The sequence below is a fragment of the Amaranthus tricolor genome, chromosome 4 (assembly GCF_026212465.1).
Source record: "Amaranthus tricolor cultivar Red isolate AtriRed21 chromosome 4, ASM2621246v1, whole genome shotgun sequence".
NCBI lineage: Eukaryota > Viridiplantae > Streptophyta > Magnoliopsida > Caryophyllales > Amaranthaceae > Amaranthus > Amaranthus tricolor.
In genome coordinates, this window is record NC_080050.1 from 30,524,387 (window position 1) to 30,548,069 (window position 23,683).

Consider the following 23,683-nt stretch of genomic DNA (forward strand, 5'->3'; position numbering starts at 1 on the left):
TTAATTGTGTAAATGAAAATTTAAGAAATAGCATGGATCATAGATAAAAATAAAAATCAGGCAAATTTAGTGTGAGAGTGAAATAAATTTTATATTACAAGAAATATTATATTTCTTCTGTTTCGTTACGCAATATGTCACAATTGCAATTAGATTATTTAAAAATAGAGGAAAAATAGAGGAAGTGTAATAGTATAAAGTTATTTATGGACCTAACTACTCCATTAAGTTACGTTGGACTTTTTCCACTTTCATGTGTGAATTGAAAAAATGAAGTGTGAAATGCTTTTTTATTTTTTTATTTTTTTATTATTACTCCTATTATTTTCTCACACTTTACAGTATACTTTGGTCTATGAGCGAAATAATTTTATTTTTGTCCCTTTTATTTAGTTTGCTAGAAATTTTTTTTAATGAAAATGACATTTATTACTTTTTTTATTCACATACTTCTATATGTTCTTTTATTTTTATGAAAGTTTACTGCACAGTTTAAATAATTTTTTTAAAGTCTAAAACAATTTAATTACTTCTCTATACTTGTGTAGATCTCCTAGCAAACTTAAAGAGGACACGATAATAGAAGTATGAGTTTTGCTATTAGTATAGAAAGCAATGTAGTGATCGATTTTTTTATAAAATATTAAATATCCAACCAAATTTTGATATTTGTTTTTTTAGATCTTGTTGGTAGCTTTTGACAAACAAATGTATTTAGTAGGTACTTTTGACAATACAACAAATAAAAGATAATTTTTGACAAAAGGTGAGTTTTATAGGTAGTTTTTTTTTTTTTTTTTTTTTTTTTTTTTTTTTTTTACAATTTTCTTAAAAATATATATAAAAGTGATACAAATAACTTTTTTATACCTATATGTCTATATGTTTTACATTATTTTTTCTATGAAAAAAGAAAAAAAATAAAAGAGCAAAAAAGCTAGCTAGTTATTTGTAAAATCAATCGATCCTGAGCAATCCTATATTAATTTTGTTCGATCCAAACCGATCATACCCAAACTCTAATCGATCTTGAGCGCTTTTATACTTTTTCTGATTTTATGAACAATTTGGATTGTTTGTGCATTTAAGAATCGTAGGATTGGTACAATGATTACATGTTTATCTTTTGTAATTTATGTTTTGATTTTAGGAGAATACAACAAATTTTTAAAATTTTTGAATAAGAAGAGGAGAAATATATATTTAGAAGTCGTTTGGTTAACATATAGATGATTATCCAAAACCTGTGTTTAGCGGAAAATTTAAAATGAATAAGCAAAAAAAATAAGAAAAAAAAGTCAAATTATAGTAAAGTTTTGAAAATAATTCCCAAGATAAGCAGTTTTTTCCCAAAATTGTGGTTTGGAACTGTTCGCTGTTAATAACAACGAACAAAGACTGAAGGTAAAAAAAAGTCAAAGAGTCTGTTCGCTGTTATTAACAGCGAACATATGCGAGTTAAATTTCCAGATCTTCCTTCCTTCCTCGTTTTCCCACAATTCTATTAAACTCTAAAACCTCAGTCGACCTTTGCTCTCTCATTTTCCTCCATTAAAACATCTTGAAAGCCTTCAATTAATCCCTCCCTGTTCCAATCCAACACTAGTAATGTGAGCTAGCATATACTTGGAGTTGTCTAAGGCATAAATTTGTTTGTTTTTTTTGTTTTTTTATACGAAAATTAGGGTTTTTGTCTTCCTTATCTAATTTTCACTCTTTCTTTAAAATGCAACTCATTACTTGTGCAAATACTACTCATTTAGTTCAATATAAGCTTATTAAGATAATGTATTATTGATTTTTTACTTATTTGTGCATTCTTTTGAATTTGGTTCAAGTACATTAGGTTTTTCTTTTTTTGTGTGTGAGTAATGTGAGTTTGGTACCATGTAATCACTACTCATTTGAATTAATATTTATGTACTTAGTTACTTGGTGATTATATTGATTTAGTTTATGTAAATGTAGGTAGTTAATTATGTTTGTTGATTTAGTTTTGTATATTGATTATATGTAGTTAATTTGTTTTGTATATTGAGTATGTTTATTTTATTTGAATTAGTTAATTAGTTTATGTAAATGTACTTAAATAGTTATGTAAATATAGTTAATTAATTATGTATATTCGTGAATGTACTTGGTGATGAAGTTGATTTTGTATGTATTCATGTAGAAATGACATCATTTTGTGTGACTATTGCATGTTTTTTGAATGGTTCCATTTGTACAAGTGGTAACAAGGTTACGTATGTTGGGGGTAAACAAAAATTGTTTGCATGCAATTTGAACATGGATTTGAATGAGTTTAAGCTTCTTGTATGTTCTTAGATTGGAATTGACACCACACAAAGTACTGTTAATTTAAGTTTTAAATACGACATGAGTCGTGAATTGTTAGCTTTTCTTGTTGAGGATAATGATTCTATAGATGTTATGTGGGAGCATTCAAAGGCTACATCTATTTCCTCTTTGCAGTTATACGTAGAAGTGGTACCCCTAGGTAATCAAGTTGTGAATGTTACTTCCAATCCTTCTCCTACACCTATGCCTATTTTAACTCAAGAAACTCAAAATCCCTTTGTTCCTTCCCCATCTTCTACTCTTTCCAAATCCCCTCAAACGTAAGTCCCAAATGATGCGACTGTTAATTTAGTAGAAAGTACTGAGTTGGTACCTTGGGATGATGGTACTAAGCTTGTTGATGATCCTTCTGAGGATGATGTAGATGTGGATGAGGATGCCCTAGTTAATCATAGGTTATGCTTACGTCATTTGCTTAGTAACTGTAACCGTGCTATGGGTAATGTTCAACTTAAGAAGTTGTTTGGTAGAACTGCTGAGCAAAGACAACACGCTAAGGTTATTGAGGGCTTGAGGGCAAGAGGCTCCTTTTTGGATTGATCAAGTAGGTGATATGTCTAAGTGGTCATTGTGTCATGATGGGGGGTCATAGGTATGTGTGACTAACACCAACTTAGCTGAGGTCTTCAACTTTGTGATGAAGGGTGTAAGGTTCTTGCCATTGACTACATTAGTTGAATTCACCTTCTATCACGTCAACGACTACTTTGTGCAAAGACGCGAACGTTCTAGTGCGTGGATGATGTACACCTCTCATGCCATGAGGATTATCACTAGAAACACCGAGAAGACAAATTTCCATGAAATCGTTGCTTTCAATTACACAAGAGGAATATTCGAGGTTAAGACTGGGCAGGGAAACAGAGGATCGTCAAAGGGGGGCAAGATTTAAACAGTTGACTTGAATCAAAGGAAATGCACATGTCACAAATTGGAAATATACCACTTACCTTGTTCACATGCCCTCGCCGTATACATCAAAAGACACCTATCTTATGAGCGTTTTGTAGACACCTATCTCTTGCCCTTATTTCTTCCTCGACTTTGATCCATTCATCCTCAAAACCTCGGGGGGGGGGGGGGGGGGTGGGTTACGGAGCATCGTCCCTAATATGTCTTTGCTCAGAAAAGGCGTAAAACCTACAAAAACAAGAACAAACACATGCTTCCCTCGAAAGGAGATATAAACCCAAGAAAATAGAATGAAATGTAACAAAAACTGCATAGAAACATAATAAATATCACGCATAAAAGGAATCAAATTAGGGTTTATCAACCATTCATAATTAATGTAGTTGGTAAATTTTGATAGAAACTATTAATTATTTATAATTTATTTTCTTTGATAAATTCATATAAATTTATTTAAGCTGTTAGTTTGATACCAAAATTTGAAATTGCAAATAACCAAGTTAGACTTCCACAAAATTTTAAATTGTTATGACTTTTTAATTATTTTGTTAAATAACAATACGCTAAGTATCAACTTTTTAGAATCTAAAAATTCAAATGAAATTTAAGTAAAGTTTAACAAGCTCATTGAAATAAAAGACAATGAGTTTGTTCGACACAGCGTAACTGTGTATATCCAATACACCAAAATAAAAGAATGGAGAATATATACTCTCTTATAGGCTACAATATTTATACCTCTATCAAGAGGTGCAAATTTAACGAAACCAAAACGTAACAATCATGATAAAAAAATTAAATAAAAAATATATCAAAATCATTTAGAAAATCAAGTTCAAATCAAATTTTGAGTTCATATTAACTTTTACATTAATACAAAAATATATTCATAGTTAAATCGTGTAATTATACAAAATCAAATAAATATCAAATTTCGTTTTTTAGGAAAAATTACCTAGAATAATCCAACATTTTAATGATTTTCCTATAATAATCTCACCTATTGATTAATCATCATAATCCCAACTTTAGGGGTATTTGCCTAGAGTAAACTTGGATTACCCGATGACTTGCTATAGTAAGTAATTCAAAAAAAAAGTAAACTGAAAATTAATTTAAAATTAGAGAAAAATTAAGACAATACATAAAAATTTTCTGATAGTAAAAAAATCATAAATTTTTTAAAACTTTTTTCGATATTTTATTTTTAATTTATTTTTTTAAATAAAACTTGCTATCATCCGGTTATCGAGTTTAAATACTCTTTATAGTTAAAATTATTCATGATTAATCAATAAGTGAATTATTATATAAAAATCATGAATATATTGAATTATTGTAGATAATTTTTTTTTTTTTATTTTACAAAATTTTTTGGGAGGTGAGGAGGTGGTAAGAAACCGTTTCATACTGTGATGCTCAAATCAAGAAATGCACTTAAGGGGACCATTTTGTGCCAAAAATAACATTTCAAGAGCATCTGGGTTTAAGCCAAGTTTTGATAGCAGGAATACCTAGATATTTTTTCGCGATTCATATAATTTGTTCATTAATTTCTGCGTATTTTGATTCTTCGATTATTCCTTCTCATGGACAATCAAGGTTTGTATATATATATATATATATATATATATATATATATATATATATTGTTGTTTTTTTTTTTTTTTTTGGGAGAAGAATTCTCATTATGCACGTTTGGATTGCTGAATTTCTTCATACATTCTATGAAATCCAGTATTTTTATAGATGTTCATAGTTGTTTGGCGCCAGTTCTTACCTGTCTGATCTTATTTCTTCAATAATGATTTTTGGTGCCTATTTCGATTGATTATTTTTGGTGTTCCTAATTGATTTTTATGATTTTTGATTATGCAAACTGTAATCATACTGTTTCTAATCTATCAGTTCCTTTGGTAATGTTGTTTGTGATTTGTATAAACTTGATTGGTTTAGCAGGGAATTCTCAGGAGGTGATAGTGCCTCCCGTTGAAGGTGAAGCAGGTGGAGGTACATCATATGGATGGAGTGATGCTGGTGTGTATGTTTCGAGTTTGATGAAAGGAGCCATCGATCCCTCCGAAGTTGCATCTTCTGATTTATTGCATGTTTGGTGCATGCCTAATACTGTTAATGTTGGCTCTCAGGAGATGCCAAGGATTTTGGAGCAAGTATGTTTGCTTTATCTCATTTTTGGTTTGTATTGTGGTGTTCTCTTTCTTGAATTATGTTTTCGGTATTGTGGTCATTGGTTGGAGTACAAATGAATCCTGTTCAACTTAAGTCATTAATTTGGTGAAATTTAGGTTTTGCTTTTTTTTGCGGTGACTTGGATATGTTAAATGATTGATATCACTTGGCTGTACAAAATATAGTCAACATGCCCAGTTACTCGAAAGATTCTCCTGCCTGAGTGAGGCGGAATGGGTAGGAGCCTAGGCGGATTTAGATGTACGACGCCTTATCACTTTTTAAGCAGTGATCTACAAAAGTACATCAGTAGCAACAAATGAGAGAGCATATACATCTTGCTAAGCTATTTTTATCCAAAGCTGAAGTAAAGTGAATCTTACAGTAGGGTGTACATGCTAGTTGACCAAAAATATTATCACCCGTATTCTACTTCCAAGTAGTTCAGAGAATATGAATAATTATGGGAGCATACTGTTCAGGCCAAGAAATTTCAAAAGGCACGAGGGTCCTTTAGGTGCTTAGGGTCTCTGGAACCTAGGCTCTAGGCGGCATTTGAAGGTGCTAGTGTTTCAGTATGAGGCGCCATGAAACCCTGAAAAATATTATAAACCCTAAACAAAAGAGAAATAGAGAAGATGAATAAAGGAGAAAAAGAGAAGAGAAATAAAGAAGAGATGATAAAACATACTTTGTTGGTTGTCCACATCAAAAAGGACTCCTATGAGGCTAAAACCAATAAGCCTTCTAAGGCGCTCACTTCAAGGAATTGCCTTGCCTAGCTCTATCATGGCGACTAGCACATGTTGATTCCAATTGTTTGCCTCTTAGCAAGTTTTCATACAGCATTTTCTATACATGTAACTCTGTAAATACCCCTCATTCTATTATGGTTGATGGCTAAGGCTCCTAAAGTTTCAAGCAACTCCTAAGTGTGTCCAGTAGGTGATGATAATTTACCGTTCTTGCGTGTACTATCAAATTTTGTTTGGCTGTTAGATAGCTTTGAAAAAAAATATCTCAAAGATGCATCTCTTAAAAATCAATAGCTGTCTCTAGGTAATGCACAATTGTGGAATTTCTTCTCCCCAAATATTTGATCTTGTATTTTTCTGATTAACTTGTTTGGTTGGATAATAGTGGAAGTGGGAACTTAGTTGTTCAAATCAAATATGTGATTCAGATCAATTTGAATTCTGTTGCACGAAGGACTTTTATTGTGCCAAAAAGCCGTATCATAGCACTGAAGTCTATTATAGAAAGCTTAATTGTTGCAGTAGCTGATATTTTTGTCGTTCAAGTAGTTATGCTTTTTGATGCTTTACATGTTTAAACACTGTAACTTGAATTTTCATGAATTATGCTTAGAGCCTCATATTTTTAAAAATAAGGTCAAGTAAAAGTGTAAAACATCAATGATTTGATATGTTTAGCAACCAGAAAATCATAGCTTACGAGCTCCTATTTTCTCTAATTTCTTATATTTCTATGGATAGACCAGGTTTTGAGAAATATAATATTTTTGTTTAGTAATTATTCTTGTGAAGGTTGATTGATGATATGCTATTACTTGATGATCAAAACAAACATTTACCTAAATTCCGTTGTTACAAAAGATGAATATGGTTGAAATTTATGTGCTGAGATAAATGCTAGTGAAGTTTCCTAAGGGGTAGAATCCTGAATGAAGATACTTGTTGGAAGGTTGGATTTGCTAATATTGTGGAGGAGCTTAAGAAAATCAATTGTACTGTATTGGGCTTGTGTACATTGACCAAAAGATACTCCAGTAGACCAATACAGAAGTAGAAAGCTGGAAGCATAAGAATTTTGAAAGAGGTTGGGGGAGGCTAAAATGAACTAGATGAATGGAGTTAAAAATCATATGAAGAAATGGGTTTGGGGAGCAGTTGGCACTTGATAGAAATCAATGGAGAATGGGATCTAATGTGCATGGCTCAACTGTTCAAGAGTTCACAAGCTCACTGGGATACTAAACAGTTAAACACAGCAAGGTCGGGAAGTTACATATTTGAGTAATCTGGGGGATTCAGTGAGCAGAACTAAAGCACCTAAAACTGATATATAGGATCATTTGAACTAGCGTTACTCTTGAATTAAAATAATCAAATAAAAATAAGATGATAATCAGAAAACAACTGCAAAATGTTAGCACTTTAAGCTATTATTCCCTTTCTCAAGATGCCACCAAAATAATTACATTAGGTTAGAATTGAGAGTATTTTAGACTCTTAATTGCCCCATGGCCTTAGTTGACTATGAACTAGTTTAAGAATAGAAGAATTGATAGAAGAGAATGGATAAACTGCAAGAAACTGTGGCCATGCTATTAAGTAAACAGCTTATTTTCATTCAAAACATCATTACATACAGTAAATTAGGTATTGGTTCATATAATGCTCTAGTTTTTACTCCCTCAGTCTCAATAGATTTGCATCAATGAGACAATGGTTGAATTTTAAGTAGAGTGTTGGGAGTTATAATATTGTTTTCCTTTAGTGTAATAAATGTAATAAATGAAGAAAGTGATTGAATTGTGTGGTTGACATTAAAAGAGAGTTTAAATGTGTGGATGAGATTAAAAGAAGGTGGTGGGATCTAATTCTAAATAAGAAAATGATGTTAAATGAGTGAGACAACCCAAAATAGAAATTGATGCAAATTAAAAGGGATAGAGGGAGTGCATCAAGGGAAAACAAGAAAAATACATTTAAGTACTAGGTGAGACATCTTAGACTTCTAGAAAATCAGAAACAAAACATGGGACAATAAATTTCAAAACAATTTGGCTTCCTTTTTAGTGCCTGTTGTGTATAGCCGCCAGAAGCTTTCCATTTAGCTACAAATCTTCTTGTTTGACCATCTTGCCTACAGCGCTTGTACGTTAATAATTTGAAGCCTGAAGCCTACCAAAAGGATTCTTAAAATTGACTAAATGATCAATATAGTGCCATAACTGACCAATTGATTGTAACTTGGGTTTAATGGATCAAAAGTCATCCAAAATTGACACTTGGTCATTTGATCAGCATTTACACGTTTTAAATTTGTCAATGAACTCAAGAAACTACAAGAAATATGACATATTCATTGAATTAATTCCAGATTGAGCTAAAGTAGATGAACTTATATTTGGATGTGTTTAGCTAGAATTGATGCTCCCTTTTTAAAATATAACCATTTTAAAATATAACAAAGGTTTTAAAAGCTGTCAAAGATTTTTGTCGACCTAGAGATGGATTATTGCAACCACTTTGTCATCGATGTTGGCATGTTGCTCTATTTGACTATGGCCGTTGACTTTTCATTGTCTTCTTTTTCTTTTATATCCCACTTCCTCTAAATTTCATACTTTCTTTAAGGATTATGGCGGCATCACGTGGCTACCTGGCTAAGTGATTATTCAATCTGTTTCCTGGAAGGCTATCACATCATTTTGAAGGGGATAGAGCATGAGGTTGCTCTTTACCATGTGTCCCTGACTAAATTTTCTCTGTCGCATAGGTAAATTTATTGGCTGCTAGAAATGAGAGAGAAAGTGTCCAAGTTGCTTTACGTCCAAAAGTCACATGGGGTGGTTCCGGCACTGCTGGAACTGTGCAAGTGCAGTGTAATGACCTTGTATCTGCTTCTGGGGACCGGTTAGTTTCTGTGCTTACAGAAAACTTTTCTGGAGGAGGGGTTTTGCTATTGGTCATTTTTTAAAATGTTTTTCAAATGAAGAAGTATATGCAAATAGCTGTTTTAAATCACAATTTCTGACATTGAAGCCACAAATCCAAATGATGTATCTTTTTCTGTGTTTAGGTTGGTTGTTAGTCAATCTATAAAGGTTCGGCGAGTGGTACCCATATTAGGGGTTCCAGATGCTCTTGTACCGCTTGACCTGCCAAGCTCTCAAATACAACTATTTCCTGGGTATATATCTTCAGACTTTAGTTAACCTAAATTTGGGTGTTAATTATTACGTTTTATGTTTTCTGAGGCAAATGCTTATCTTCATTGCAGAGAAACGACAGCATTATGGGTTTCCATCGATATACCCATAGATCAACCCCCTGGCGTATATGAGGGGCAGTTATACATCACTGCCGTGAAGACTGATGCACCGTGATAATCTAGTCTCTTTAGCTCATTGAGTTATTACAGAATGGCATATATCTATTCCTGTAATGGTTATGCTGCTTATCTGTTGTCTACTTCCATCTGCTTATGATGATTTATGCTAATTTTACCACAGATTCAGAGCACTATGTATTGACAAGGCTGAAAAGAATCAACTCTTTAGAGAATTAAAGGATTGTCTCGAAATCATGGAACCAATTGAACAGAACTCAAAGGATGAAGTGGTGTGATATCCTATGTGTTGTTATTTCTGTTTAATTTACGAATGGAGATAACTTATCTTTCCAGGAATATTTATGTGCACGTCTTTTTTTAGGCTGACAGAGTAAGATCTGCTACATCAAATCTAAGGCGTGTTCTTCTATCCCCATCATTTTCTGAATTCTTTTCAACAAATGGGGGTGTTGATTTGATGGATGAGGATGCTATTTCAAATCGTTCAGTTTGTGTAAAAATCAGCTTGACTGTGTGGGATTTTGTGCTTCCTATTACACCTTCACTTCCAGCTGTAATAGGTGTATCCTTCTCTTTAATGCTTAGAGCTCATATGAATATACTGTATGTTCATGCTTTTTTCTCTGCCTAAAGGTTTCTATTGTACTGACAATTGAGGTAGGCTGACAATTTGATGAGCTATTATGAGACGTAGGTCTATTATTAAACCCAAGGAAGGAATAATTTGGGGACATCGTACCGAAGGCATCTTTTTTGTATTATACTTTGGACTATTAGTGGAATGGCATGTTAATGGAACAACAATATTTGATAGAGTTGATTTTCTGAGTTCTATTTTACACTAGATAGGTCCAAATAAAGTATAGTCTTCATTATTGATGATCTTTAATGTTAGGTTTTGTTCATGTAGCCAACTCCATGTGTTGGGATCAACCAATTAAGGTGTGACATTGTTGTTGTTTTTGTATCTTCATGTATAGCATAGAAAAAAAATCGTGGATGTCTCCGCGATTGCAGTAACGGACACGATGTCGCAGACGCAACACATCGGGATCATCTAAAAAATTGTCACTGCCAGCCACGCTTAGAAGGATGATCTCCTCTCACCCGGCCCACAACTTACAACCAATTTTTTTCATACAAAACTAGTTTATTTCATGCAAACATGCTATATGGGTCTGCTTAGTGTGCTTATCCAATTGTGGATCTACCTTTTTCTATTTAGGCCTAACCTTATGGCACTTATTTGAATTTCATCTTACGCTTTTCCCTCTGGAAGTATATAATTGTCTATTTTGGCCAAACCTAATCACACGTCGCTAATCACTAGTATGTTTATGTTCTGTGGGTGTGGTGTATGTGTCTTTCTGGTTTGCGAGGTAGATTGATTGAAAAATGTCAGACCCTTTTTGTTCATTTTAAGTTGAAGTAGTAACACTGAATTAGTTGTTGAATGCTGTCTCTTGAGCTGTTTTATTATACATATTTATGATGTATACCTCAGATGTGAACATGCGATAACTTATGAATGATTCAATGCCATAGGATTGTATGTTTCTTTAACTTTACTCTTAGATATCAGATACAGTAATTGAGGATCGTTTTGGCGTGGAACATGGAAGTAATGAGTGGTTTGAGGCATTGGATCAGCATTTTAAATGGCTACTTCAATATAAAATTAGTCCATACTTCTGTAGATGGGGTGATAGCATGCGTGTTTTGACATACACATGTCCTTGGCCAGGTACAAGATATTTTCAGCTCCTATTCTTCAAACTCCAGAGGAATGAGAATTCTTTGTGTTTTAGCTTTATTATCTTCAGTTAAGCATATTCTTGTATTCTTGCTGTATATTCTTGTCTCTTCGTTAAGCATATTTTGTCTTACTACAATGGCTGTTCTTAGGTTTTTCTTAGAAGTCAAAATTCAGTTGCTGTTATATTTCGTTATCGTGTACACTAAGTTGTTAGTACTGTTCATGTTTATATTATTGTATGATCCTGAGTGTGTCCTCAATCACTCTTTGCAGCTGATCATCCGAAATCCGATGAATACTACTCAGACCCAAGGCTGGCGGCATACGCTGTTCCTTATAGCCCTGTAATACCTTGGTATATGACTTTATTTTTTATTATTTTTTTTTTCTAAATGAAATTGATCCTTCATATTTTTCCAAACAGAGTTAATTTTTTTTTTCTGTTGTGTGCCAGTGTTGATGCTGGGCCAAATCATTTGCAGAAAGAGATTAATATATTAAAGACTAAGGAGCATTGGAAGAAAGCATATTTTTATTTGTGGGATGAGGTAATTCTGTCAATTTTTGTAAATGAAAATGTATGAGCTTCTTACCCCTATCACTATGACACCATTGGCTGATAGAAAAAGCATGGTGATTTTTGATTTGTATACATCAAGTAACTGATTAATTTAGCTCTCCACCTGGTAAATATGATTAAGTAGATGTTAGGTGCAATAATCAGAGTTTCTCAAAGAAGTTTTATACCAGGATTTGATTAACAGGGTAGCCTGGTGGACACCTAGTTGAAGTATTAAACTCTCTTGTTTGGTTATGGAATGGCAAATACTAGTTTTCGAAACCCGTACAATACACAAATGTCATGGAACTAATTTAAGGGAAATTATGACGAATCCACTTCCACATCATTTGCCAAATCAATTTAGATAAATGAAAGCAACTTTAATTCGTTTTGAAACTTAGCTAAAAGCATAACTCTGATGGTCATTTATGGAAAAAATTTGAATAATAATAAGATCAGATTTTCACCATTGTCTAATTCTCTTCTTTCCCAATGTGTACCTTATACAATTGTTTCTTATATTTGCTTCATAACATTAAACTTATTAATACTATATTAATGAAGCAATTAGGATTAGAACTGCTTGTATTGTTTTATACTAAGAGAGATATACGCATAGAAAAAAATTGCGGCTATTGTCGCGATTGCGGTAACGGTCGCTATGTCATAGATATGGCACCTTGCGGTATTACGACTCATTTCACGGACATTGCTATGTGAACTTTTAGCTTGAAAAAAATCCATTTTATTATAGTAATCCAAGTTTTCTATTAACATATATTTAAATTAAAGCTTATAGTAGACCATTTAGAACTTAATACTCTTAAAAAAGAGATAATAATGGCCAATTATTAGAATAACAGTTACTCAATATATAATGGACTTTACTCTATGATTTTTAATCACAGATTACGTAATGGGATTTTGTGGTTTGATAAGGTTAAACTCCATTATACAGTGGCTCATATGTAACTTAACCACCTCATTTTTATTACATGTGTATACGTGAACTCTAATTGATTATGAGTATGGGACACTTCTACATTCTTATCATGTTAAAATTTCATAGTATAACATACTGTATTATTAGTAGGACTGTTTATAATTAGGGATCAAAATATACTTATAATCCAGTTGATATAGTCAAACCTATTCTAATGTAATGGAGTATGTCAAGAAGTTGTATAATATTGATATTAGGTGTTTTATATCTACTATTCTTATGTGGGTGACATATGTTCCCAAAAATATTCTTGATTAATATATATATATATATATATATATTGACGATTAGCTGCTTCTTTTGCTTTGTTGCTACTTATTGCTGTACTAGATATCTTGTTTAAAGATTTATACGTCACTTGTTTCTGATTTTAAGCTGCTTCCCTGCTTGTATTAGTCGGTCTCTGTCAGAGATAAACAATATAATAATGTATGGATGCCATTGTTTTCATGATTCTCCCCGAGTAAGATAGTTGTCTTGTATATTGCTATTTATACTCTTTTGTTGTTTATTTCTTTTGCCTAGGTTGTGTTAGCAGCAGGTTTTATTGTTGCTCTCTCATAATTCTTACTGCATTTACTGTCTGTTAAAAAAAGTTTTTATATTTTTGTTTGTTATCAATCCATATACTTTAGTTAGTGAAGAGGAAGTTTTATTAAGCTCCAATGTTCAAGGGGACTTACAACGTCAACAAGACTGGAAAATGAATTTGGTTGGTGATTTTTCTGACTTGAGTTCTGATCTGCATGTAATTTACTGGCAGCCGCTGAATGTGGAACATTTTAATTCAATTAGAAAAATGGCTAGTGAGCTTTATGCCTACGCTTCAGATGCACGTGTTTTGACTACTTACTACTGTGGTGAGAATTAACTTTTACGTATATTCATATATCAACTTTATTTTATCCCCAGTGAATATTTCTGCTTTTAACTTAGTTTCTGGTATTTCATGTTGTAAAACTCTGTATCTGATGCTTTTTAGTAGTAGGTAAAGAAGGTGGATTAGAGCCTAGAGGGATGCCATTGCATCTTGTGCATAAAGTTTTTGGTTTATGGTTGTCCTAGAAGTCTGTTTGGAGATTTACACTATACACAACCTCAAATGGGGAGTATTTTTTAGCATATGTAGATGTTTGGATATATGCAAACTCAGCGCGTTTTAAGTTTCATGTCTCTATCTTTTCCTGTCTTACTGACCAAGCCTTTAAGCAACGAGCCTAGTATTCTAAGTGACCTTACTTTCCGCAGGGTGATGGTTACTAATAGCCATAGTGATCTCCAAAATTGCTTAGGAACTTTCCCATCTCTATCTACGATCGTTCTTGGCTTACCAGGCAATCTTACAGTTCTTTGAAATAAAATATGGCTACATTTACTTTTTACTGTATCTTCAGTCCTGTGACATGAAACATAATGCAACGTCTTAAAAAACTTGCCTACAACTACATTGAATTTTCACCTCTTTGAGTATGAGGTAGAGCGACGACAAGGTTGATGCTTAGATCTTTCCAAGGTCTCTTTGGAATTGATAGAGGTGTGTAAAGATCTTCATGAAAAGTACTCTTGATCCTTCAACTTGTTCCATATCTTGCTAGTAAACTTGAACATCACACAAACTATACACACTTGAGAGTACAAAGCTTGTTTTCTGTCAATCAAAACCCATATTGAAGTTAGAAGTGATCTTGACTTCCCTTCTGATATGCTTCATATACAAGTCAGAAACCTCTGTATTTTACTACCCTTGATGATTTTGAAACTAATGATCTTAGAATCATGAACCAACGACAATCACAAAAGACATCCATGAGTATATTTACATTTGCTTTATAATCTTTATATACTTAGCAACAAAGTTTTGAATAGTGTATAGACTAAAGATGCGCTTATACTAGGGTTGGGGGTGTCCATTTGTGTCATAATTCGGGTTTTGAGTTAAATGTTTTAGGTCGATTTTTTTTTCAGACATAGTGTCTATGAGTTGGCATGTTAACATGGTTTTATTTTTATGCTTCCTGGTTCAAGTAATAGCGTCAATGAGTCATTATGTCAATATGGATTTTATTCATATGTCTATTATTTCAATGAGGCTAAAGATCTTTAGTTCTTTGGTTTCGGATTATAATGAACTAAAGTAATGCATTAAATTACGTGGACTTTTTATTTATGTGAAGTTGTAATGAGGATTCCTACCAAGGGTATATCGGAATCAACCTCTTTGTTATTTTTATCATTAACAAGGGCAAAATTGCGTACATCCGAACCTTGCAAATTCCACCTTAAGTGGGTTCCTCTAAATGGCATTGGGGTAATGGAATGTTTATGTTGTTGAAGTGCTGAGCGCCTCTATACTAGGGTATTTTGAATTGGAAACTCAATATCATGCTTAATCAGTTTTGTTCAATCATTGAATGGAATTTGTAACTATTCCAATTGGTTGGTTCAATTTTGGAATGGACTGTATTTGATTATCTTTTTCATTTTGTTTTTGATTTTTTTGCCTCCACATGTAATTTTAATTCTAATGTAAGAAGTCAATGTCCTTTTCCCCTTTATATATAAAACTAAAATAATAATCAAAAAAGAATAAGTCATAAGACATCCCTTTGAATAAACAAAATGAATTTACGATTAGAAGTCAACGAAAATTGATTTTCTATCAGAGGAAATACGATAAACTAATAGGTAAAAAAGGAAAAGATAACAAATTTGGGTAGATACGGGTGAAAAGAACCAGAGTATTATGGAAAACAAATCCGACAAGAATATAACAGAGGCAACTCAGCGAGTTTGAGAAGAGTTCCTGTGATAACTGCCTGAGAAGATAATTAGTTTAGGTTGTGGGCGTGGGTAGTGGCTGCTGAACAGTAGTTATTCTCCTCTATCTCCCTCCTTCATCAAGTATAAATTTTACCCTAATAATCGCCAACAAAATTGATTCAACCCCATTCAGTCTATTCCAATGAGGTGAAGTGGTGAACCGAGTACCTTATTATTGACTACAAGCATTATAGTTCGGAGGCGTGTGGTAATGTGCTTGTACACAATAAATAGATTCCGTTCCTATCTAAGCTAGGATTTTGTGTAGTGACTAGTGACCAACCACTTTAATTTTATTAGATATATTGACATTAGATACGCCAAATAAAATATAATCTTTGTTATCTACTATATCTCATGTTGATTTCTTTTGGAGCCTGTAGTGGACCCCATATGTTGCCATTTAGGCGTTGATGTTGTATTTGGATTTAATCTATTCATAGTGATGTGTTGAATTACACTATCTTTTTGGTTGCCGTCTTTCGGCTAGTTTGAGGCTTTTAATATTATTTCAAATCTTTGAAGTCTTCCTTTTCTGTGTAGGTCCAAGTGATGCACCTCTTGCGCCAACTTCTTTTGAGGCATTTCTGAAAGTACCAAAATATCTGCGTCCTTATACGCAAATTTACTGTACCAGGTAATATAATGATTTAGGCTTTTGTGCTGTCCCCGATTAAATAGGTGACTTTTTATGTCGTTCTACTTTTAGCTCTTTCAACCCCTTCATTTATACTCACATACGTGTGCAATATCTAGTGTCATGGGGTGCAACTAAGTCTTTTGCATAGCCAATTTCTCTTTTACCATAAACTCAATGAACTGTATCAATTATTGACTATCCAAATCATTTGGCTGCCATAGTGATAAATGCTTGGTTTGGATGTATGTAGTTGATAACAAACTTCAATTACTAATATTTTTTTCTTTTTTTTTTTCATCATTGTTGGAATCTGGAATTTTGTTCTATAGTTCTAGCCATAAGTTCATCTTTGTTATGTTTTGTTTTGCAGTGAATGGGTATTGGGTAATCGTGAGGATTTGGTGAAGGACATTGTGGCTGAACTTGATACTGGTGAGGTAATACTTTTTATTCTCGTTCGATGAGTTCCATAATTTGTTCTTTATTATTGGTGATGTACATTCTTGCTGAATGGATGAGGGTGAGGTAACACTCAATTATTCTTGGTTTTATTAGCTTCATGATTTGTTAAACCATTGATGGTTCCTCCAGTTCTGTAAATTGATTGTTTAGATATTGTTTACATTCTTTATTTTGACTCGGTTCAACTTGCTATTTTTCTTTTTTCTAGAAAATACAAACTTGACTTTGCAATAATGAACTTGAACAGAGTTGTACATTCATTTTGATGAAAGACATGACAAATAAACCAACTATGGTTGGTCTTCTCATAATAATAGGAACTGTGTCTAATTTTTTTTAAGTACTCCATCTGTTCCTTAAGGTTGTTCTCATAAGAAATGTTCACGGGAATTAAGAAAAATAGAATTTTTTAGATGGTTAATATATTATTGTATTCAATAATTAATTTGATGGCGAAAAATGAAACCATAAGCATTAAAAATATAAAAATAAAGTTTGTGAAAAAAATATGGGGACCGCAACTATTAAAAAAATTGTTTTAATAAAGTTAGTGGAAAACATGTGGGACCATAAGCAATATAAAAATGTTAAAATGAAATTAGTGAGAAATATATAGGAACTATAAGTATTATTAAAATATTAAAATGAGGATGAATAAGGTTAATTATGTCAAAAATTTGTGATATAAGTAAAAATATTCTTATTAGGAACAACAAATGGAACATCCCAAAATGAAAATTGGAAACAACTTTAAGGAATGGAGGGAGCAGTTGATTTTAATTTTGTATATTATCAATAATACTTGGGTTTTTCTCTTCTTTCATTTATACTTTGCCGACTTAATTTTGTGACACCATTATCTGATTTACATAATCGACAATTATATTTGAATCATTTTGAGAATTACCTTCAAAAGTTACGACTATTTAAAATAATCCGTAGTTGGTTATAATTTTGAGAAAGCTAGCCGTGTTTGGGATTATTCTTGTCATTTTTTCCTTTTTCAGTTGTTTTTGAAGCCACTAACTAAGAGAAGATGTATTGTTATGGGAAAGCACATTGATTGCGTTTCTTGTTTGCCACTTCCTTTTATTTATCCTCCCTGACATTTTTTAAAATTTATATACTATCGTACCTGCTTTATAACATTTTCCCCGCATGCTAGGTATTACTCTTCTAATCCCTCTTCTGCATTTTGTACACCCTTCCTTATGTTGTTACTCTTTCACCTCATGTTTCTCTAAATTAAGTAACTAGATCAAACTGGAAATGAGATTTGCTATTATTGATGTTGTTAATTATATTTTCTTACTAGTTATGATTATTTACATTCGACAATTGAATTCGTTAAGTTCAGACAATATTATAAGTTATATTACCCTCTGTTCCTTATAGTTGTACCCATTTTCCATTTTGGGTTGCTCCATTGTTGTTTCCATAAAGAATCTTTCTATTTATATCACAAATTTTGGTCTAAATTAACTTTGTACATCCTCATTTTAATATTTAATAATGCTTATGGTCACCACATATCTTCCACATTCTAACACTTTATATTGTTTATGGTTCCCTATATTTCCCACTAACTTTATAAAAATAATTTTTAATGGTTGTGGTCCTATATTTTTTCCACTAACTTTCTTTTAGTATCTTTTAATGTTTATGGTTCCCGCTTTTCCTGCATCAAATTTATCTCTCTATCAAATAATATATCCGCCATCTAAAAGAGTTTATTTATTTTAATCCTATGAACATTCCTTGTTAAAACTTCTTTAAAGAATAGAGGGAGTATTTCTTTTGAAGATGATAAATCAGCTCTTTGGTCTCACGACTCACAAAAGGTCATCAAACTGGACGAATCATAAGATCAAATGGATACATCAAAAGGACTATGAATATAAGTGATTAATTTGTGAAACAAAGGCATGTCTTCCCCAACTTATTTAAACCAAACTAAATGACGATATAGGACTATGAATGTAGTGATTAATTTGTGAAACAAATTGTGATATCGTATGGAACCATCAAAAGGATTACTGAAAATTTGAAAGTGAAAGTGACAGGCAGACTTGATCTGAAGTCAACTTTTGAGAACTAAATTTGAACTAGATTGCACAGAAAATGATATGGGACTTGAGAGAATAAGCCCTAAGTAGTTATTTATACAAGACCTCAATGATGATAAATATTGCAAAAATGTTGCATCAAATTATTTTGCAATACTTCACAATTTTGTGAGGAAAGGGAGTGGAAGAAACTTTTAAAAGGTAAAGAGATAATGGAAGATACTTCAAAGGTGGAGAGTGGAAGCAACACTTCAGTGCTAGAGGAATTGAATTGACAGTGTAAAAATCAATTTGAACCTTTAAGAATGGAGTGTAAGTATCAAATTCAGGACATATGGAGTACATATGAATTTTTGAATCTTTATTTTATCCTTTCTTTTTTTTTAATGCACTCTGATACTGTTTTTAGAATCCATTTTTGATGTGAAGCGGCTTGGAAAATTTTAATTCTTCTCAAAAGTGAATATACGAGAGTTTAGACTTGATCTCTCATCTTACGAGGTTCTTTTGAATTCATTATTTTTGCTAGTTTTGTGCCTGCTAATGTTATCAAGCAACTGGATTTTTTTATATAGCAGTTATGGGCAAATCCATATTATGTTTGTAAGAGGCCATTATCAACTTTCAAATTATTTGCCTCACAAATGTGAATTTGATACTTAATAGAATTTAAGATTTTGCAAGGATTGCACTAATTGAGTGATTCTTGCTGCCTGTTGTTATTCTTTTTCCTTTCATAATTCCCACAAATTCATGTGTTCTCGTGCTAACAATTTTCATGGGCGTGTGCCTCACTTTTTGGAGAAGGGTTTTGGGTGTGGGGAAAGAGCTTTAAAGGACTATGCACCTATGCCTGCTTGTGATTTAACTATATTAAAAGCATCTTAAGGTGTATTGGACTCTCCTTTATTCCTCACGTTTACTTTCAAATTTTGATTCAATAAAGATTCACTTTAGAATTTTTACTAAAGGAGGTCACACGATTCCCTGACCTTTTAGGATTAAGGAGTTCATTTGATATTAATGTATTATACCTTCTGAAATAACTAAACTTGCTTGTCTGTAGGAGTGGTGGACGTACGTTTGTATGGGCCCATCTGATCCTCACCCTAACTGGCACCTAGGGATGAGAGGTACACAACACCGTGCGGTAATGTGGCGTATATGGAAGGAAGGCGGAACTGGCTTCCTCTATTGGGGAGCTAATTGCTATGAAAAGGCCACAGTTCCCAGTGCAGAGGTAATACTTTATATGCACCCGTTAATTTACTCATGTAATCTTTGTTTTTGTTTTTTTGTTTTTTTGTTTTGTATTGTGTGTGTGTGGAGAGAGAGAGAGAGAGAGAGAGAGGAGGGGGGGGGGGGGGGGGGGGGGGCTTAAATCAGTTCTGCACCTCTGCACAATACAATTGGCAAATGCTTGTGCACTGTGCATATGAATGTAAGGGAAAATGGTTTATATTGTCTTGTAAAGCCCTATAGTCTATAAATATATACTACTGATGAAGAAATCATATTTTAGGTTGTTGAAGAAACTGGCTTATTTGATTTTGAAGTCCAGCGCATACAATTTCTTTTATTACTTTCAGCCTTGGCTTGCTAACTTTCCTGTTACTTTTGTTAAACTGCTCAGATACGATTCCGACGTGGCCTTCCTCCTGGGGATGGCGTACTCTATTACCCTGGCGAAGTGTTTACATCTTCACATGAACCTGTGGCTTCACTGAGATTAGAGCGTCTGTTAAGTGGCTTGCAGGTAATAGGGAGAAGTATTATAAAATACCTCCTTTTAATTTCTCTGTTGGTTTTACGTTAGCAAGGATAAGGTTGTGTACATCCGACCCTCCCAACCTCACCCTAAGTGTGAACCACATAATGGCGTCGGAATAGTGTAATGTTGTGTTGCAGCTTGCTGGTAATTTGGGAGAAATTAATTTTTGATTTTAAGTTTATAAGGTTCAATCGGAAACAATCTCTTTGTTAATTTTTACAAAGTTAAGGTTGGGTATTTTTGACTTTCCAAAACCCCAATTTAGCGGGAGCCACTTAACGGCATTGGAGTGTTGGAATGTCGTTCACAAGGTTCAATATGATGAAGATTTTGTTTTCTTTGCCCCCTTTTTTGGGTAGAGGGTGTGTGTTCGGGATTGAGCTTTGATTTTTCTAACCTGTTTATACATATTCAGGACATTGAATACCTAAGGCTTTACGCTTCCCGGTATGGACGAGATGAGAGCATTTCTTTGATGGAAAGAACGGGACTTTATATGGGTCCCGAGCATTATTCGTTGGAGCATGCTCCTCTAGACATGATGCGTGGAGAGATATACAACAAATGCAGGTCGTTGTAAGTTGTAACTCATCATTTGTTGCTAAGAGCCTAAGATGCAGATATACTCAATCTCGCTTTATTTCGCTTGGGCAATTGTCTTGCTAGTTCGACATTTGCCCTAGTGGCTGTTCTTTTGGGGTTCCACATATAACTTATTTACTGTACTGGTATTTTGTTCGAATTTGTAAAGAATGATCAAATTAGATGTAAATCCCACTTTCTCATCCCTGTAGTTGCGACTCTTTTTAATGGTACTGCTGTTTGTTACCAGTGCAACCTTTGTTTTTGGTTTGAATGATAGATTGATGTTGGACACAAATTTAATGATTATGCGAAAGTGTGGAGTTCAATTTGAAAAAACTAATAAAATACCAAAACACATATTTTTAACATCCTAAAATATAGGTTTTGTTTGTCGTGATGTTATCCAGGTTTGTTGGTTGACTCCACCACTTCAAAATATTAAATGATTTGTTATTTTTTAAAGTCAATTGTTTAGTTAGTAATGTTGAAGATTGGCAAAAAATTATTTTTTATTGTTTGCTTTTTACTAGAAAAAACATGGTCAAAAAATCAAATGAAATATTACTTATAATAGTTTTTTTTTTTTGTAGTTCAAAAGTTATTTATCTAACTTTTTTAATAATTGATCAATCAAAAAATTTAAAAGTCAACAAAAAGTTGTTCGCGAACTAGGAGTACATTATTCATAATCAAGTTGATTTTTAGTCAATTTATTTTTTTTTAAAAAAAAAAGGTTTATTTTGTAGAATTTTAACTCTGAAACAAACTAGTTTTTATACCAGTTAGTCAATTTTGAATCGGTATTCTTGATCCTAAGCCAGTTTGATTTTTTCACAAATTTAGATGTAGTTAAAGTTGAATTGCTCATTAACCACCTCACTAGTCCTCAAGTTACTTGTAAATTGTAATGCTCATTATTACTCATTTTTTTTTATCAATATTTTTATTTTAGTCTGTTGTTTTTATTTGTAATATTTTTATTTTAACTGATATTCTCACTGCTCTCTTTAATTTTTATACAAATGTTTTATTCTCACTTCTAATAATATTCACATAATTTAATTGTCTTTAGAATTCTTAATTTTTGTATCATTATTCTTAGTTACAAGCACATAGAACCAATGGAGTATTACTTTATGTTTGGTTGTTAATGCTAAATGGTGGTAATGTTAATGATTGTTAGTGTAAATTTTCGTAAATATATTGTGTCAAATTGTAATTAAAACTATGATCTTAAAAAAATCTGAAATTTTTCATTACCAACTAATATATCTCCAAATTGTAATTCATCAAATTAAATTTTATATATTTAATAATTAAAGTATAACAAACATGATCATTATAACAGTTGTCAAAATATTTTCCTATTAAAATTACAGTAAAAATTCTATTATCATTACGCTATTTAATAGAGTCTATTCCCATTATATTGCTCAAAAAAAAAATAATTCCCACTTTGCATTATGTGGGAAACTATTTCCCACATTACCGTCCACGTCAGATTTTTTTTTTTTTTTTATTTTAGTAAAACCTCTACCTGAAATGGCGGTTTTGTTAAGAGATCTGAACTAAACTGCTACTTGAAATGGCGTTTTGTGGATTTTAATTTTTTTAAAAAAAAAATAGTAAACCGCCACTTGAAGTGGCGGTTTTGTAGTAGTACAAAACAATATTTTTTTTTTTAAAAATAAAAAGTAAGATAACCGCCACTTCAAGTGGCGGTTTTGTAGTAGTACAAAACATTATTAAATTTTTTTTTTTAAAAAAAAAAAAAGTAAGCAAACCGCCACTTCAAGTGGCGGTTTTATAGCAGTACAAAACAACATGTCATTTTAATTTTTTTTTTAAAAAAAAATAATAATAATAAGCAAACCGCTACTTCATGCGGCGGTTTAGTGCTTAAGGCAAACCGCCATCTCAAGTGGCGGTTTTGTCTGGAAAAAAAAAAAAATCTGACGTGGACGGTAATGTGGAAAATAGTTTCCCACATAATGCAAAGTGGGAATTATTTTTTTTTTGAGCAATATAATGGGAATAGACTCTATTTAATACCAACGAATCAAATGATCACTGAAATAAACAAATTATGAAGAAAGTAGAAAGTAGAAAATGATAGTCCAAGTTGGAGAACTCCTTGTTATAGAAGTGATGAATGAAAGTGTCGTATTTATAGCTGTCTACGAAGTCTACGCACCTCTGTCCAAGTCCTTAGTTTTGGACTCTTGCTTTAATCTAACAACAATTCTTCTATGATATTCATCCACATTTTTTCGTGGTATACTAATCTTGAAAGCATCCAAATAGTAAAATATTTTTACTTAAAAAATAAAAAAAACAAATTTATACAAAACTTTTAGTTAATATAGTCTATTCCAAATTACTTATCATTATTTATTTTTTATAAGTTAAAACTCAGATAAGTAGAATTTTGTTTGATTTGACTTAATATAAAAA

General features: G+C 32.4%; 1 protein-coding gene across 4 annotated transcripts; it reads left to right on the forward strand.

The window, feature by feature from the left end:
* The first annotated feature begins 4,654 nt into the window (after positions 1 to 4,654).
* Positions 4,655 to 21,532, forward strand: LOC130809990 (uncharacterized). 4 transcript variants are annotated; one of them, XM_057675878.1, is made up of 16 exons: positions 4,655 to 4,875; positions 5,233 to 5,444; positions 8,989 to 9,125; positions 9,292 to 9,402; positions 9,493 to 9,594; positions 9,725 to 9,833; positions 9,926 to 10,126; positions 11,140 to 11,308; positions 11,594 to 11,675; positions 11,775 to 11,868; positions 13,649 to 13,745; positions 16,249 to 16,342; positions 16,716 to 16,782; positions 19,940 to 20,113; positions 20,507 to 20,629; positions 21,060 to 21,532. In XM_057675878.1, the coding sequence occupies exons 1-16, from the start codon at positions 4,863 to 4,865 to the stop codon at positions 21,222 to 21,224; spliced, it is 1,950 nt and encodes a 649-aa protein (XP_057531861.1). In that variant the 5' UTR covers positions 4,655 to 4,862; the 3' UTR covers positions 21,225 to 21,532. The 4 variants fall into 4 exon arrangements, with proteins under 4 accessions (XP_057531861.1, XP_057531860.1, XP_057531862.1 ...); XM_057675877.1 differs by having other exon boundaries at positions 4,703 to 4,875; positions 5,230 to 5,444; XM_057675879.1 differs by lacking the exon at positions 4,655 to 4,875 and adding an exon at positions 4,954 to 5,087 and having other exon boundaries at positions 5,230 to 5,444.
* The last annotated feature ends 2,151 nt before the right edge of the window (positions 21,533 to 23,683 follow it).